Source organism: Cygnus olor, chromosome 3 (genome assembly GCF_009769625.2).
Source record: "Cygnus olor isolate bCygOlo1 chromosome 3, bCygOlo1.pri.v2, whole genome shotgun sequence".
Classification (NCBI taxonomy): Eukaryota; Metazoa; Chordata; class Aves; order Anseriformes; family Anatidae; genus Cygnus; species Cygnus olor.
Genome location: NC_049171.1, coordinates 109,289,722 through 109,303,078, shown reverse-complemented (window position 1 = coordinate 109,303,078; position 13,357 = coordinate 109,289,722). Strand labels below are relative to the sequence as shown.

The following is a 13,357-nucleotide window of genomic DNA, read 5'->3' as shown; positions in this document are numbered from 1 at the left end:
GTATTTTTTTTTCTTTTTCTTCTGGTACATTGTCTGGGAAAGGGAAAAAACTCGACTCTTCATGGTTAATTGCACTTGAGGAGAATAAATCTTACTGTTGTTGAGAGCTGCTTGTGCAGCTCGTGTCTTGTCTCGGCTCAAACCTCCCAGCCTGGCTGAATGCATGGGGTTTTGTTACCCCACGAGCAGAACTCTGCTCATCTCCTCCTCGAACGCTGTGAGGTCCCGCTTCTCAAGTTGGCTGCCACCCTTCTGGGTGGAGGTTGTGCCTTCTACCATGACAGCCACCCCCCAGTTCAGTGTCACCCATGGATGTTTGTGCTCTTCACCCAAGGTAGAAACAATTTTTTTTCGTTAAACCTTCTCGGTGTTGTATTAGATGCATAAACCATTTTGAGAGAGTATTTCTGCACTCATCTGCTTATGGCAAGACAAACATGCAAGCAGGTAAGATCTGGCTCTAGCAGAACCTGACAGTGTTTGCTGAGAAACTGCGCTGTGCTCAGCGGTACGGCCAGGCACAGAGATGTGGGCAAGACTACCCCCAAAGCTGTGCTCAGCGCTGATGCTGGTTTGTCTTGTCATTGCTCCTGGCATCTTGATTGCTGTCAGACCAATTTACTGATCTTGTTGGGTGTTAGTCTCCTTTATATGGCTCTGTTTCTTTTCCTGATTTCCACTGACTGTTTCTGTTATCATTTAATTGATGGTACCTGCATTAAGCTGATGCTTCTCTGTTCCACTACTCTTCTCTTTCACCTCCCGTTCTTTCTTCTCCCACCCCTTCGCTCTTCAAACAACCTTTCCTTCTCTCACTTTTCCCTTCTCTTCCAAACCCTGTGCTTACAATATTCACCCCTATCATTCTTTTTTGTGTTCATCTTATATTACCCAACCTTACTGCTTCTCTGATTGCTCAGCTTCTTCAGTAGAGTTTGCTCAGCTCCTTCAGCAGCATCTGCTCAGTTCCTGACAGCCTGTGCCCTCTGCGAGGCAGCCCGAGGGACCTTACAGGTTTCCAGCCCACTCTTTCCTGTGCCCAGCAGGTGTGAAACACCTCTTCAGCAATGAATGCGTGGATGCTATGTGTCGAGGACAATGCTGTCTTTTAGGTGATGGCAGAGGATAGTAGTTTTTGGATGAGTTGTGACAGATGCATCAACGTAGCACCAAAGTCCCTTAATTATGGGGACTAGCACTGTCAGCTTGAACGTTGCCTGACAGATTAGCGTGGTGATCTCATCAGTTAACTTGCACGTCACTTCTATTAAGTGCTGGAAAATGCAAGGCTGCTGCCCTTCTAGCACTCACTGCCCCTCTGTTGGTGCGAGTGGCTTCTTTGCCCAGACAGAGAGGTTCTCTGGGCTCTGACTTCCTGCTGCTTTGCTTGGTGTAAGCGCCAGGCTGTAACCCTTCTGGTTTATGAACTTTCTCTGCTTTGCAAGAGTGACCATTTCCAAGCTGTGAAACTGCAGTTGATGCAATGATTTTGACAGAGGTGGGTATTTTACTAGATGTTGTAGCTTGACAAAGAGGCTAATGCCTCAGAAGCAGGAACGGACAGGAATGGTTTAATCCTTCCCACAGTGTGGCTTGGGGGCTCAGAATGGAAATTGTGCTTATTTACAAATTACACGGGACCTTCATGTACAAAGATTACACAAGTACATGCTGGTTTAAAAGAAAAAGGTGTGTTTGGGCATTCAGAAGAGAAGGGGGGCACCAAAGCCTACCTTTAAAATCAAATGCAAAAGGTACTGAATCATGTCATTACACATGATGCCCTGGGGAAAGAAGTATAATTCTGTCTAGGATTCGTTTGGCAACAGTGACTGTTCTCTGATTCCTTTATGTACAGATCCTTGAAAAATAGGAATAGCCCTAAATTCTTACACCAGCTTTCTTCCCCCTTTAGCCTTCTGTTGCAGATGTCTTGCTCCTCACAGATGTAGCATGTTGAGCTGAAGCATCTGATTCTGTGCCATCTCTGTCCTCTGAGAGCTGTCTCCTTTTCAAATCTCTACTGGGCAGCGTGGGACAACAGCTTGCTGAACCGGTAAAACGCGATGGTTGGATTTTGAAGAATCAGGCTTTTGTGCTTGGAATCCTGAATTTCATTTTCCCTTCACTTCTGTTTCTTTTAGTAAGTCCTAAGGATGTTTTTCAGCCATCACTGGAGGGTGTTGGCAGTGGGTGAGCAGTCACACAGAGGAGTCTCTGGTGTACTTCAGCTCCTGCTAATGAAAGGGTAAGCTGTGCAAAGACACCTGCCTGCGACTATAAATGCCCGACTGCACCAGGCACAAAATACAGACTAGCTGTGTCCATGTCCTGTGTCATCAGGAAGGCTATAGATGAACTTGGGGAAGTAGTTCAGGTCATATGCAATGCTGGCTGCATAAGGGCACAGAGATACAGTGCAAAATATGCTTGCAAATGAAATAATTGTATTGGTATTTTGGGATGTAGCATAGCGTGAATAACAAATTAAATGTTAAGCCTTACTAATCAAATAACTTGCACCCAGCTTTGTTGATATAAGTTATCTCGGGTAGCACACAGGTTATAATTGCTGTTATTCATGGAGTGGAGTTACAATGTGTTACCCAATTACGCAAGACTAAGCTGTAGCTCTGTGGCTGTGAGTTATAATCTGTTAACTTGGTTTCTACTTTTAAGACTGAAGGAGTCTCCTCTGTGACTTCAGTCAAGCCTGCCCTTACAAACCAGGCAAAGTAGCCAAAGCTTCCATCTGTGATCAAACCTCATCCAAGTGGCAAAATCGGATCGAGCATGCTGGAGCTGTGATGTGGAATCCCCTCTGCAGGAGCAGAGCCTGCTGCATGCCTCAGGGGAGCCAGGAAAAATTGTTTTGCATGTGCTGCACATAATCTGATCTGAAGGTTATAGAGCAGGTAATCTACCTTTGTGGGTGGCCCTCGGCAGCCTCCCACGGTGTAACTCTGCAGAGAACCACTGAGGTTAAGTTAGTCCCCAGCTGTCTGCAGGCACCCATCTCCCTGCCTCAGGTTTCTGTCGGGTCACTCTTCATTAGGCATTTTTCATTAGGCTATGTTTTTCATTAGGCAGCTAAATTAGCCATGCAAAATGAGCCTTTCCTCAGGCCTGTGCTTTCCAAACTCAAAAAAAAAAAAAAAAAAAAAAAGTATGCTGTGCATTACAACCACTCAAATCGAAGTATTTCCTTTGGCATGAGAGAAAGCATTGTGCATAGTGTTGTGAGTCGGGATGGTTAAAACTTGCGTTGGTTTCTTGTTGAGGGATTTTACCTTTCCCTCTTTAAATGACCTTTAACTTTACAACTAAGATTTTTTTGTGAAAGTGTTCCCCTTTCCTATTTCAGCATTAAGTATTTAGTACAACACCAAGGTCTGCAAGTTGCAGACTGTTCAGCTCTGGAGAAGAGAGATAATTTCATATGTAAAGGGGAGGGAATGGTTGTTTTACCCGCATGGTCCTGTCCTGCTGCTGCATGAGGCCTAGAACACTTTTCAGTTTTGTTCTTTTTTTTTAATTACTGGTTATTCCACTTGTACAAGTAAATGACTCGCTTCACGCAAGGCACAATAACTGGAGATGAGAAGGAAAGGCGTGCTCCACTTACTGGCGTTGCACGGTGCCTACCCAAGGGAAACCTGATGAAGTCTTCACCTGTAATTAGCTCGCTAGAACGAAGCATTACCATTACCTGTCATCAGGAACAGACAACCTGTGACGTGCTGGGTGAGGCTTTTCTCCCAAAAGAAGCTGACTGTGGCCACAATGCACCTGCAGAGAACAGCTGCAGCCATGCCCAGGAAACTTCTCAAGTCTGTTGCCACCAAAACTGAGAAATAAAAGGCGTGTGTTACTGCCGACATTCCTTCCCTCACAGGAAAAAGGGGAGGAACACTTTAAAAACAGGCACGAGCACAGCTGGCCTGTGCCAGGCAGACCCACAGTAGGAGGTAACCCCAGACCTACAAGCGCCTCTAAGTAGAAAGTGATCTCGCCATGATCAAACCAGTGAGGCTGGTGGTTTTGTAGCTGTGCTGTGAACTTCCCAGTATTACATGAGCCATTTAATCATATGGCTTTGGCCATGTAAGATTCAGGATGTGGGTGCAGCATGGATTTATGCAGACACACCGTGATACACTTTGTTCTCTATTTCCTCCTAGAGTTAAATTTAAAGTAAGTTGGACAGACAGAAATGCTCCAGTTTCTAAATGCCTGGGAGTTTCCATTCAGACAGGTTCTGCCATAATTGTTTAGCGTGTAGCTTCTGACGTCAGCTCCTGAAACATCTGCTGCTGGATGTCCTCCAGAGACACCAGAAAGCACGTTTCCAACCCTAGGTCCACAGACCCTTGCAGAAGCTAGGGAAAAGGCAGCCAGCTTACATTCAACAAGCTTAAAAACACTTGTGTGTGGCCTGCAAGTAGAAATGAGGGTGAGCACTGCTGACGGTGGGGCCCTGCTGGGACCCTGCCTCATCAGCAAACTAGTGTCTCATTCCTGCCTTTTTCTTGTGAAATGGAGAGTGCAGGCTGTTCTGATCATGTATGGAGCAGATGCCATTTGTTCTGCTGGATCATCTTCGTCAGGTTGATGAGGATGTTATGTAAGTGTATTGGCTGGGAGAAGTGGTACTCGATAGCAACACATCTCTGAGTGATGCCTGCTGGAGAGGAAGGTGAGCTGTTCCCAGACTAGGTAACAAAACAGCACTGGTCCCCCCTCTCCTGGTGCTCACCCTTGTTACACACCTTTGTCCTTCCCATCTCTTTGACACATGCTTACCTCTTGCCCACTCTTTCTTCTCTGTCCTGCTCATCCCAGTCTCCCACATCCAGAGTCAACTAGGCCCTTGAAATAGCTTCGCTCTCTGTGCTTCCTCCGGGGCATGAAGTAGCGTTTTGGATCCAAGTGGTGGGTGGATGGATGGGCTGTGAGCGCACACAGCCCCAGTCAGGTATCTTCTGTGGCCGCAGGGTGCTGCTGGCAGCAGGGAGGGCTGGTGACCCCTGGGGGCACCACAGAGATTCGACTGGGATAACTCCCAATGTAAGAGCTGTTTCCATGTCTCCTGGTGTGTGTGAGCTTGACTGAAGCTGGTGGACATTGCAGGCAGGTTCTCCTCTTCCCTCCAGAAGCGTGCCCAGAGAAGGGCTATGAAGCTGGGGAAGGGCCTGGAGCACAAGTCCTGTGAGGAGCGGCTGAGGGAACTGGGGGTGTTTGGTCTGGAGAAGAGGAGGCTCAGGGGAGACTTTACTGACCTACCAGAGGGTAGGCAGATGGGCATGGGTCGATGGGCAGAGGCCAATGAAATGAGGTTCAACACAGCTAAGTGCCAGATCCTGTACTTTGGCCACAACAACCCCATGCAGTCCTACAGGACTGGGGGAGAGTGGCTCAAAAGCTGTGCAGAGGAAAAGGATCTGAGGGATGGTAATCAATGCTCATATGAACATGAGCTGGCAGTGTGCTCAGGTGGCCAAGAAGGTCAACAGCACTCTGGCTTATATCAGGAATAGTGCAGCCAGCAGGTCCAGTGAGGTGATTGTTCCCCTGTACTCTGCTCTGGTGAGGCTGCACCTCAAGGACTGTGTTCAGCTTTGGCCTCTCAGTACAGGAAGGACATCAAGGCCCTGGAGTGTGCCCAGAGCAGGGCTAAGAAGCTGGTGAAGGGCCTGGAATGCAAGTCCTGTGAGGGGCGGCTGAGGGAACTGGGGTTGTTTGGTCTGGAGAAGAGGAGATTCAGGGGAGGTCTTATTGCTCTCTACAGGTACCTGAAAGGAAGGTGTGGGGAGCTGGGTTTGGCCTCTTCTCTCAGGTAACTTGCGATAGGACTAGAGTGAATGGCCTCGAGGTGTGCCAGGGGAGGTTCAGGTTGGAAACCAGGAGACATTTCTCCTCAGAAAGAGCAGTCAGGCACTGGAACGGGTTGCCCAGGGAGGTGGTGGAGTCACCGTCCCTGGGGGTGTTCAAGGAAAGGCTGGACGTGGTGTTCAGGGACGTGGTTTAGTGGGTGACATTGGTGGTAGGGGGGTGGTTGGACCAGATGATCCGGGAGGTCTTCTCCAACCCCAATGATTCCACGACAGAGTGACAGTACCCCCCCAGCACCTCAACCACCAACCCCCCCCTCACCCCCTTTCCCCGCGCATGCGCCTCCCGCCGGGGAGGAGCGGGGTGGGTCGGGGCTCGAGGCGGGGCGGCACGCAGGCGCGGTGGGGCGGTGCGGCGCCATGTTGCCGGAGCGGCGCAGGGGGCGGCGGTGAGCGCTGCGCGCCGGGCACCTCCCTCCGCCCTCACCCGGCCCCCCGGGGCCCCCCGGGGCCCCCCGGCACCATGAGCGGCGGTGGCGGTGGTGGTGGCGGCCGGGTGTGCGACCTGTCCCGGCGCAACCCCCAGGAGGACTTCGAGCTCATCCAGCGCATCGGCAGCGGCACCTACGGCGACGTCTACAAGGTAGCGGGGCGGGGGGCTCGGCGCTGCCGCCCCCCGGGGTGCGAGCGGCGGGGTCGCCCCTTTAAAGTCCGTATTATTTTGGGGGGGGGGGTGTTGGCGAGCGTTGTCCTGTTCTCTGTCACCATCCCCGTCCCCTCAGGAGGGTCCCCGAGGCAGCCCCCCCCCCGAGCCCCCTTCTCCCGGGAGACTGGGAGACGTGTACCCAAAAATGAGCAGGGCCGTGCATCCCCGCTGTCACGCTAATCCTTTATTTTACCTCGAAATGCCGCTTGTTCCCGGTTGTACCCCTACAAAAGGTGAGGCTGGACAACCTGTGGTGTCAGGGAAGGCATTGCTGAGGCTGCCTGGCATCAGCTCCCTCCATAACCCTGATCTGACAAACGTAGGAAAAGCAGGGCTAAAGCAAAGCACCCCAACATAACTTCATCTTTCTTATTTTCCTCATATTCCTTGGTTTCCACTCAGCGGTGGTGTACCTTGGGTGAACTCTTGGCGGAGAGAACGCAGCTGCCTCGGGTGCCGGTGGTTACCTCGGGTGGCAGAGCAGAGGGGAGGATTGAGGTTCATCGCCTGTGCAATCCCTTGGAAGCCTTGCTTCAACCGGGTGCTTCCCAGTGTCTCTTGGTCTGGTTTTGTAATCCCAGTTTGTTTGCTTAAGGAAATGGGTATGCGTAGGCAGGACTGTGACAAAAGGTTTAGAGGTATTCCACAATTTGAGGTTCCGCTGCGTATAAAAGTAGCGCCGACGTTACCTCTGATTTGAAGTGAATGTGACCAGAATGAAACCTTGTTTGGGCTGGGGCAATTTTGGTTTAATCTCGGCTCGTTTGAATGCTGTGTGAGTTTCAGGACCTCAATCCTCTTGTTATTGTGCCCTTTGAGCACTTACTCCCTACTTTATTAATTGCTTAACTGAAAAGATTTATTGTTTTGCTTTCCCTACCTTGCCAGCTTGCTCTGAGTATTTGTGTATGATGCTGCTGTTCTAATTATGCATGTCTGCTTGCTCCACTCTCCGGCTCTTGTTTTTCTGCAAGCTGTTGTCTCAATGCACTCAGCTTTTTCTTGCGGTTTAAAACTGGCCTGTTGACTCTGTGCTGTCTTATTGATCGCATCTTTTCAGTGCTCTGCATGTGACTTTGATGGATGCGAGGTAACTGTCGTCCGTGATTACAGCTTAATTTTAAGGATGTTGCCTCTAACCACAGACTGAATATCTCCATTTGCGGTACTAGTATACATACCAAACCTGTTAATTTCCAATGCAATTGACAAGGTTTTCTCGGTGATTATCATACTTACCTTGCTGTCACCTTCAGTTCACCGCGCATTTGGCATTTATAACTTCTTGTTGGGGGCACAGAACATACAGCTCACGGCTGCATGTGGCAGCTGAGATGGAGGGAAATATATCGGAACAAGGATACGCTAGGCCAGCATTATAGTTATTTACTTCTTGATGAGAGAAGCACTTCCTAGCTTTCTGATCAGGTTGTGGGCAGCGTAGGGAAAATGGGATGTGCTTTTCTACTGGATTTTTTTGAGGCAAGGTGTTGCCCAAGGTGCCTTCAAAGAGGAGCGTGAAATTAGCCTGAAAATAATAATGCAAGCTGGTTGCTGGTAATGTCACAAAGAGGAAGTAATACAGCTGTATGTGTCATCTGCATGTGAGCATACTCGGGCTTTATCCTAAATTTGTGAGGAGTTTAATAAAGCCTTTTTGATTTGCTTCATCCTATCTTCCATAGCTGAATTTAGTGGTTGATGAAATAATTGGTTGAAGCAGAGATTAGCCATGTGAACGTGGCACTCATCGGTGGTGGGATTTCAGCAGGTCTGATCCAAGTACTGGATGTACTCTGGCAGCTTCAAACTATTCTTTATAACTTGTGGTTTTGCCCCCTTAGCAGGGAGAGAGAGCCTTGTAGGGAGGCATTTCTGCTGTTGGTAGGTAGGGATTATTGCCTTAGTAAGATGACAATCTTGTTATGTTGACGTTCTTACTAAATGCTGACCTTTCCGTAACCTGCTTTCCTGGCAAAGTTTGGAGGAGCTGAAAGCTGAGCAGACTGGCATCTACTTCCTTGATCCTTTTTCGCTGAACTGAGCTACGGCAGTGCGTGGGCCTACTATTATCTAGGTGAAACGCTTGATCTGTTGAAAAAATAACAAAACAGGTAGAGTATCTACTCTGAAGGTTTCAGATTTTAAACTCAGAGTGGGTGGTGTGGACTGAACTAAGGAAATACAGTGGGAATGAGGATGTGTCGGGTTGTTACCGCCCCACTGGTGTGAGTCCCGCTGTTTGGATGGTACCTGGAAACGTGTTAGTGCACGGCAAGTAGTAGATTTTTGACTTAAAACAGTGCTTTATAATTATCCGCCCTCTCACCGAAGTTCAGGTTTCTAAGAGGACTTGGAGAAGGTGATAGTGAGTTCATAGTAAGAAAAGTAACGGGGAGCTTTTTTGTGTGGTTAGTTCTTTATCAGATATGCGTAGTCAACAATATTTCTTCTAACCAACTCAAATTCATTGCGGGAGATGAAGTTTTACCTAGATTCCTGAATTATTAGCGTATCGCAGGCATGTAAGCACTGGACACAAGACAGTTTTTCAGTGAAGGTCCGGAAGAGATCTAGAAGATTTTCTTTTTTTTAAGTTTTCAGTGAAGATATGTTACCATGACAGACAGATAAAACACTAACATTACAAAGCTCTCATTAGGTGTCTAAGTAAAACGTACGACTTAAAATCTATTCTCTTGTCAACAGCTGTCTCTTGTCAGGATTGGTAAAAGAAGTCAATGGTGAAATCAAGTTAATACTTCGGAGTTGGTGCATTTGTAACATAGCACAGATGATCTGCTAATAGAGCTTTCTTGGAGCTGAGTAGTCTTTAGTTTTGCATATCACATTTTCACTTCTGGTTTTGTTTCCTATGCCTCAATAAACTCCCTTGTCAAGTAATTTAGCTTCCTATGAAATATGGCTTAGAGACTGGCAGCATAATTACTTTTCTGATTGCAGGTACGCGTCAGCAAAATTCTTGATTTTCATCTTCTGTTTCTGATGAATTTTCTCATCTGAAGTGAGACCTGCAAGAAGGGGTGAAAACTTGTTCTGGTGCCATACCAGTCATTTCTGCCTTCTGCGTTTATGTTTCACTGTTAAGTACTGTTCCATTGCGTGGCACGGTCAGCATAATGTAAAAGAGGAGTTAGGCTTTTTCAGTTGTGAAAAAAATGCTATCCGACTCTGCTCAGTTGGAGGAAATATTTCTGGTATTGAATGAAGCAGTTGCATAATTACTCTTTTATTTCATCTCTGATTTAGAAAGATTTTTATGTCTTGATATGAAAGTGCCAGTTTAATCACCCCTGTACCCAAGCCCTCTGTAGTTTATGATATTGTTGGTCTACAAGTGCTGTGTGCAGTGTTGGCCATGTTAATAATTTAAATGACTGTGCTGTAATTTGCTGATTTGCTCCTGCCCGAACACCTTCGTGTTTGGTGGTAACTGCATATTGATTTGAAGTGTATTCTGAGGCAATTGTAGGTCCATTTCATTTGTTCATATCATTCATTTTTATCACAGCGTATCTTAAAAACAAACAAAAAAAAATTGCTTCATTTGCCATCTTACAGGTCATTCATCTAATGTCGGTAGACCTTTCCACAGTTTTTTCAGCATCTTATAAAACGAAAGCCCTTCTTTCCCCTTTACTGAAGCTCATGTAGCCTCATATGAGGCTCAGCGAGGCTGTTGTTTCTGCAAAGGTATCGGTTATATCACGGCTGTGTTACTTCAGCTATTTGCGTTGTTTCTGGTCTCAACGAGTTGGCAGATGAAGACGCAGAACTTTGTAGTGTTCACTCTGTTTGACGTCTCATTTTAAATTGAGCCTGATTTTCTGTTCTCCGGTCCTTTGGTCTGGGTGTTTGTAGTGAGAGAAGTCGTGTATTTACCAGCTCAGCTATTACACACTGAAACTCTCAGATTCTGTGAGTGTCTCTAGGAAATGCCTGAAGACTCTTTCTCCTTTCTGCTATCAACTTTGTTTCAGAGTCTCTGGTTTCTGATAGCTCCTCTGTGGTGCTTGAAGGGAGTATGTCCACACTAGATTAACCTGAAGAGCCTTCCATTTTGCAGAGTCACACGCACAATTCCTTTCTCTCACGTGGGTGAGTGCCCTTGCTTCTCTTGCCCGGGGTGATGCAGTAAGCTATCAGTTCTTGTACGTCTTCTCTCCTGAAATATTTAAACTGTGACTTTTAGTTGTGTGCTTTTGGATGCACTTTTTAGTCTTCCTTTCTTCCTGTGTACCTTACAGCTGTTCAAGCTCCTTTTGACTTTGCTAGGAGTACATCGCTGTTTGGAAGGATCTCTGTTTCAGCTTTAGTAGCCTTTCGAAGCTTGTTAGGCAGGCAGAGAAGGGTGGATGTCCTCCCATCCATTTTTTTTTTTAATGCATTGAGTACTATTGGGTTTTATTTCTGTGGCTGTGCTTTCCTTAACCAAGGAGCGCCCTGCTTAGGGATTTTGTTTGCTTTAGTTTAGGATCTCTTTGCTTAACAACATCACTTTCATCAGAGCATTGCTTTCTAAAATTGTAGCTCAGGCTTTGGTGTCGTGCCTCCTACCAGGATGTGGAACATCGTTTATTTTTATCGTAACTCTTAGCAGTTCAGTTCGGGTTAATTACAGCTGTGACTTCGTAAGATGGGCTGACCTGATGTAACAGCTTACGTTTGCCCAGGAGCCGGGGGATTTCCCTTCCCTATTCCCAGCTCTAGTCTCTGCTCCCACAACTTATCTTGCGCTGGAGCTCAGCGGGCCGCCTGAGCCGCTGCGATGAGCTAACCTGGCAGAAAAGCAACCAAAAAAAGAAAAGCAGGCAGGTAGACTGCTGCTGGCCGAGAGCTGAATCAGCTCCTGGGACCGTGGCTGCAGGCAGCGGGGTCGGGGAGCTGTTAGGGTGTGCTGTCCTGGGGAGCGGGGCCGGCCTGGGTCCTTCGGTGCTGTGCCCGACTTACCCCATGGCATAGAGACTTGTTCACAAACTGCTTGTCCACGTCTTGTTCAGCAATCCTCATGTGAAGGAGTCAGAAGGAGAAGCACCCTGTTGTAGCTGTCTCAGACTGCTTTTTGGCCTAGTTTTTCTCACAGCATCGTATGCTTTATATTGCCAGCTTCCATTTGAAAGACAAATATAAACTTGGCAAGAGATTTACCTCTTTGGACCTTGGATTTTATGTCTATACTGCACAGGCCTCTCCTTTTTATAAGTGTTGGGACATATATTAGGCGCAGTACTACGTACTGGCCTTCCTCTTCCTTTTTCTGTTCCCCTCCTTTTCTTGTCAGACACGTACTGTGCACATCTTCTGCTTGACTGCTGTTTCCTGCATAGAGCCCATCTGACGGTTGCCCTATTTCATTGCTTTTCCATTCTCTGTTCTGGAGTCCTAAGGCCTTTCCAATTGTGAGGCCTTTTGGATATCAAATTTCTGCATAATGCATTAAAAAATAGACTTTTCTAGCTTTTATTTATAGTGGGTGGTTGTTTTTTTGTGCAGCGTTTTGATCTGACATCCTACTGCTGTCACAGAGACAGCAATTATCTCCTGTTTAAACAGTCAGTGCTCCTTCAGCTCGACTTAATGGTTGCTTTTTCATCATTGCTTTTTGTTTTGTTCTTGTTTTATCCTCCCCAGATACAGCAGCCCAGCCTCTAGAAGAGCATCACTCTTTTAGGCACCGCTTAGGATAAGGAGCTCTGTATGGTTTTTCCAGAGCAGACGTTGTGTAAACGCTGTATACACTGAGCAGTATGACTGCGCGTTGATGCCGGGCCAACAGCAGCATCTTTGCTTTGGAAAACCCGTGTAATGAGTTCACCCTGGCTTAGCCCACTTCTGGAACCAGGCAGGTGAATTGTACACTAGTTTTGATTTCTAGATTGCCATCATTACCGCAGTGTGACCTAAGTAAGGGTTATATTTTGTGAAATCTGCATTTGCAGGAATTAGTTGCAGGCTCCTGCTCGTAGAGATAGGGATGGGAGAAGGGACGGCCAGCTGCTGCTGTTACCTGATCGTCACAAAGGCTAGGAGTTAGAGCACTTTGGGTGCAGGCGGAAACCCAAAATGAACGGGTGTTTTCTGACAGCATGAGGCTCTTTGAATTTTTTTTTTTTTGCTTTTTCTGACTCAAAAATACTTGTTTGAAATTGTTCTTCAGCCAGCTATGCCTTATTTATGCTCTAATTTCAAAACCCATAAGTAATTTGCAACTTCACTGTGATTATACTAAAAGAAGGCATAAGGCAGTGTCCTCAACACACTGAGCTGTTGTATGGTATGTATACAAGCACCCTCCCAGTAGGAGTTGGAGCCAGCTGCCCTTTTCGGTGCATGTTGAGAAAATTACATGTCATGTTTATGGTTTTTGACCTCTCATTCAAGTGAATTTAGGCAAGGAATTCTCAACAGGTGTTTTCACAGGTATTTGATGAACTCAAGTAATACCTGTCAGGGTACCTAATCTTCATCTGTTGCAAGGAGCCCTTGTAGCACTGCAATCAGGATGATCACGCACTCAATATTAATAACCCAAATGGAGTAGGATGCCAGCTGATAACTCATTCAGATCGTTGACTTCAAGTCATATTGTCTCAGGGAACAGTTCATGCCCTTAAGCAGCTGGTAGTCAGCCCTTTCTGAGGATGTCGGTGACATTAAATCAGATTTTGTTCCTCCTTTCTGTTTTCAAGAGCCTAGGAGAGTATTGGTTGAGAGAACGACCGGCTGGCCAGAGAGTCCCATTACTGCTGGTGATAGAGAAGGGAGGAAATCTGAAACTGAAAAGACTCAGCATTTGTTC

At 46.9% G+C, this 13,357-nt stretch overlaps 2 protein-coding genes across 8 annotated transcripts in view; one reads left to right on the top strand and one right to left on the bottom strand.

The window, feature by feature from the left end:
• Positions 1–1,594: 1,594 nt before the first annotated feature.
• TMEM178A (transmembrane protein 178A) lies at positions 1,595–2,476 on the bottom strand (the record flags this gene model as incomplete). Its single annotated transcript, XM_040552595.1, is given in 1 exon segment — positions 1,595–2,476. A coding segment is annotated over 1 exon segment (249 nt), but the record flags the coding sequence as incomplete, so codon positions are not given.
• Positions 2,477–6,225: 3,749 nt separating this feature from the next.
• The window catches only part of MAP4K3 (mitogen-activated protein kinase kinase kinase kinase 3), an 81,170-nt gene continuing 74,038 nt past the window's right edge, over positions 6,226–13,357 (top strand). For 6 of the 7 annotated variants that reach the window (XM_040551071.1, XM_040551070.1, XM_040551069.1 and 3 more), the window contains exon 1: positions 6,227–6,474. In XM_040551071.1, coding sequence (XP_040407005.1) covers positions 6,355–6,474 — 120 coding nt within the window. In that variant the 5' untranslated portion in view covers positions 6,227–6,354. Of the gene's footprint in view, positions 6,475–13,357 lie in introns of all 7 variants that reach the window. The other variant, XM_040551067.1, reaches the window with a different exon arrangement.